We start from the raw sequence: 2648 nt of genomic DNA on the forward strand, positions 1-2648 counted from the left end.
GCGCCATTCCTCCCGACCTTCCCGCCTGCCGCGCCTCGGCCATGGCTAGCCTGCTGCCGCGACCCGCCAAGGGCTACCGGGTGGTGCTGCTCGGGAGCGTGGCCGTGGGCAAGACCGCGCTGGCCACGCAGTTCGCCTGCGGCAGCTTCCCCGAGCAGTGCGAGCCGTCGGTGGAGGACCTCTTCAGCAAGGTGATCGAGGTGAACCAGGCGCCCGCGCTGCTGGAGATCGTGGACACGGTGGGCGCCGAGCACCTGGTCACCCTCAAGGACCTCTACATCAAGAACAGCGACGGCTTCGTGGTGCTCTACAGCGTGTGCAGCGAGGCCTCCTTCGAGGCGGTGCGGCCGCTGCGGGAGCGCATGGGCCGGCTGCGGGGCCCCAAGGCCGTGCCGCTGGTGCTGGTGGGCAGCAAGGCCGACCTGGATGGCGAGCGCGAGGTGCTGACGGCGCGGGGCCGCGCACTGGCCCGCGAGTGGCGGTGCCCGTTCCTGGAGGTCACGGCCAAGAGCAAACTGATGGTCGACCAGGTGTTCACGCAGGTGGTGCGCGAGATGGAGGCGCTGGCCCCGCGCGTGGTGGAGGTCCCGGCCCCCCCGACCGTCTACCCAGATACCTGGCCGTCGGAAAGGTTCATCGGCTGACCGCCCTCCGGGTCTGGTATTTGCGCCCTCTCGCGATCTCTGCGGCTCAGCAGCAGTTCCCAGCTCTGAACAAGGTTATCCAAGCGCCAGCGGCGGCTACTTCCACGTGTTCACTCCAACCCGTGTTTCCAGTTGTCTGCGGATCTCAGATACTTGGGGGACTCTTGCAACTTTGATTGCACCCGACAGTGTGTAAGAAGAAAGCCTATTTTTTTTTTCTGGTGTGGACGAGAGGTGCTATCCCTTCTGGGAGCGGCGTTCGTTACCGGCCGTTTGAGTAAAACCTTCCCAGCTGCATGGCCGCTTGGGCTCCATGAGGACCGGAGCTGGCGCTGAGCCTGCGACCCCGGCTCACGCTGCCGCCCACAGCACGGCTCGGAGAGCGGCCTCGCAGCACGAGTATTTCCCCTCTGCAAGCCTCTCAGTACCTCCCGACACACCCCTGGGCTGGGGGTGCTTGGGAGGGCGCATCTGGGTGCCGGAGCTCCCCGCCTCACGCTGTAACCCGCCTCTCGCTGTAACCCCCCGCCTCTCGGCTACTCGCTTTGCATCTGTGAATTGAGTGAAAATAAAACTGCTCTAGAAGGTGGTGGCGTTAGTGTTTGCCTTTTTGCTTGTAAAGCCGGCGCTCCTGAGGTGTCCGTGGGCTTTCTCTCAGTTTTCAGTTCTTTTCCGGGAAACCCCGATAGCTGGGAGGAGAGGGGACCGAGAGTCAGCGGGTCCTCCGGTTGGGAGGGGCCCTCGCCGGCGCACCCTCGGGGAGACCCCGGTGCTGGGTGGGAGCAGAGCACTTAGGCTCTCTATACAGTTTTCACGAAATAATACCAGATTTATCCTGTGCGCTGTGAAAACAGCTTTCTTTTAAAAAATGGCGTGTGCCGTGACTCGCTGAAGTGTGTGCCCAGGTTGAGCTCACCCACTGTCACAAACGCATCAAGCTCAGAAACCCAACTCCCCGACGCCCTCCTGAGAGCTTCCGGAGCCCAGAACTCCCCTGTGTGCGTCCCTCAGTGAAGCCAAGGTCGCCCGCACAGCGGTGACGCAGGGGGTTGTTTTCGTGTAGTGATGTCTGGCTGGCAGCTGCACCTTATGTTAACGTAAGATGGAAAACATGTTAAGGACCCGCTGGCGCCCGCAGGCCAGTTCAGGGCCCACAGGCCTCCCTGGGAGGGGCCTTGGGGCCCCCTTCAGGAACCCTCACTTGTTCCTGCCACGTTTCAAACCCCCAGAGGGAGGGGCGGGGGAGGGCTCTGGGAATCTCTTGGGGAAGCAGACCCCCAGGGCTGACCAGCGCCTGAGGCTAGCGTGGGCCCTGAGCCCCCAGGCTGCTGCTGCTGAGCCCCACTGCAGCTCCACCTGTGTGAGCTCCCCTGTGCGAGTCCCCTGTGCGAGCCCCCGGGAGGGCTGGGACCCCTGTGGGCCAGTCTCAAACTGGAAAACATTCACAGAGAGCTATTTACCCCCATGGATTCCACGCCCACTCAGGTCCAAGCTTCCAGCTAGGGGCGGGTGCCATTGGCCAGCAGCTGAGTAATGGGGCCGCGTCCAGTCCTGGGCCTCAGGAGTGGGCTGGAGCCGCGGCTGGTGGGCCCTCGGCACACCTGACTCCCGGAGGACTCGCAGTTTCCTTTCTCTTCCTGCTCATGGCTCACTGCTGCACACAGTGGCCTGAGGTCCCGCTGGAGTCCAGTGAGGCCTAGTGAAGCTCCGGAGTCCACATAAGGCACACGGTGGCCCGAGGTCTAGAGAAGTGAATTGCAAACAGCAAACGGAGCCGACGGCCACGGGCTGAGGTGCCCAAGCTCTGAGCCCAGCCGGGGCCCAGGAGACCAGCCATCCCACTGTGAGCTTGCGAGTGGTGTCGGCGCCCAGGCCCTGGTCGCGGGACCCTGGTGGAGGGCTGTGGGCAGGCTCAGCATAGCTGGGCATGGGGGTCTGTTTGCAGTGCTGATAAGGTCCACAGACTGGCAGCGGGAGGCACGTGGGTCCAGCCCCCCCCCCCCC

At 63.9% G+C, this 2648-nt stretch overlaps 1 protein-coding gene across 1 annotated transcript; it reads left to right on the forward strand.

Moving 5' to 3' along the window:
* Positions 1 to 6: 6 nt before the first annotated feature.
* On the forward strand, positions 7 to 1227 carry LOC101624637 (ras-related protein Rap-2c-like). Its single transcript, XM_012724345.1, has one exon. It carries the CDS (start codon positions 42 to 44, stop codon positions 642 to 644), a length of 603 nt encoding a protein of 200 aa, XP_012579799.1. The 5' UTR covers positions 7 to 41; the 3' UTR covers positions 645 to 1227.
* Positions 1228 to 2648: the final 1421 nt, after the last annotated feature.

Source organism: Condylura cristata, unplaced genomic scaffold (genome assembly GCF_000260355.1).
Source record: "Condylura cristata isolate star-nosed mole 26May11 unplaced genomic scaffold, ConCri1.0 scaffold00013, whole genome shotgun sequence".
NCBI lineage: Eukaryota > Metazoa > Chordata > Mammalia > Eulipotyphla > Talpidae > Condylura > Condylura cristata.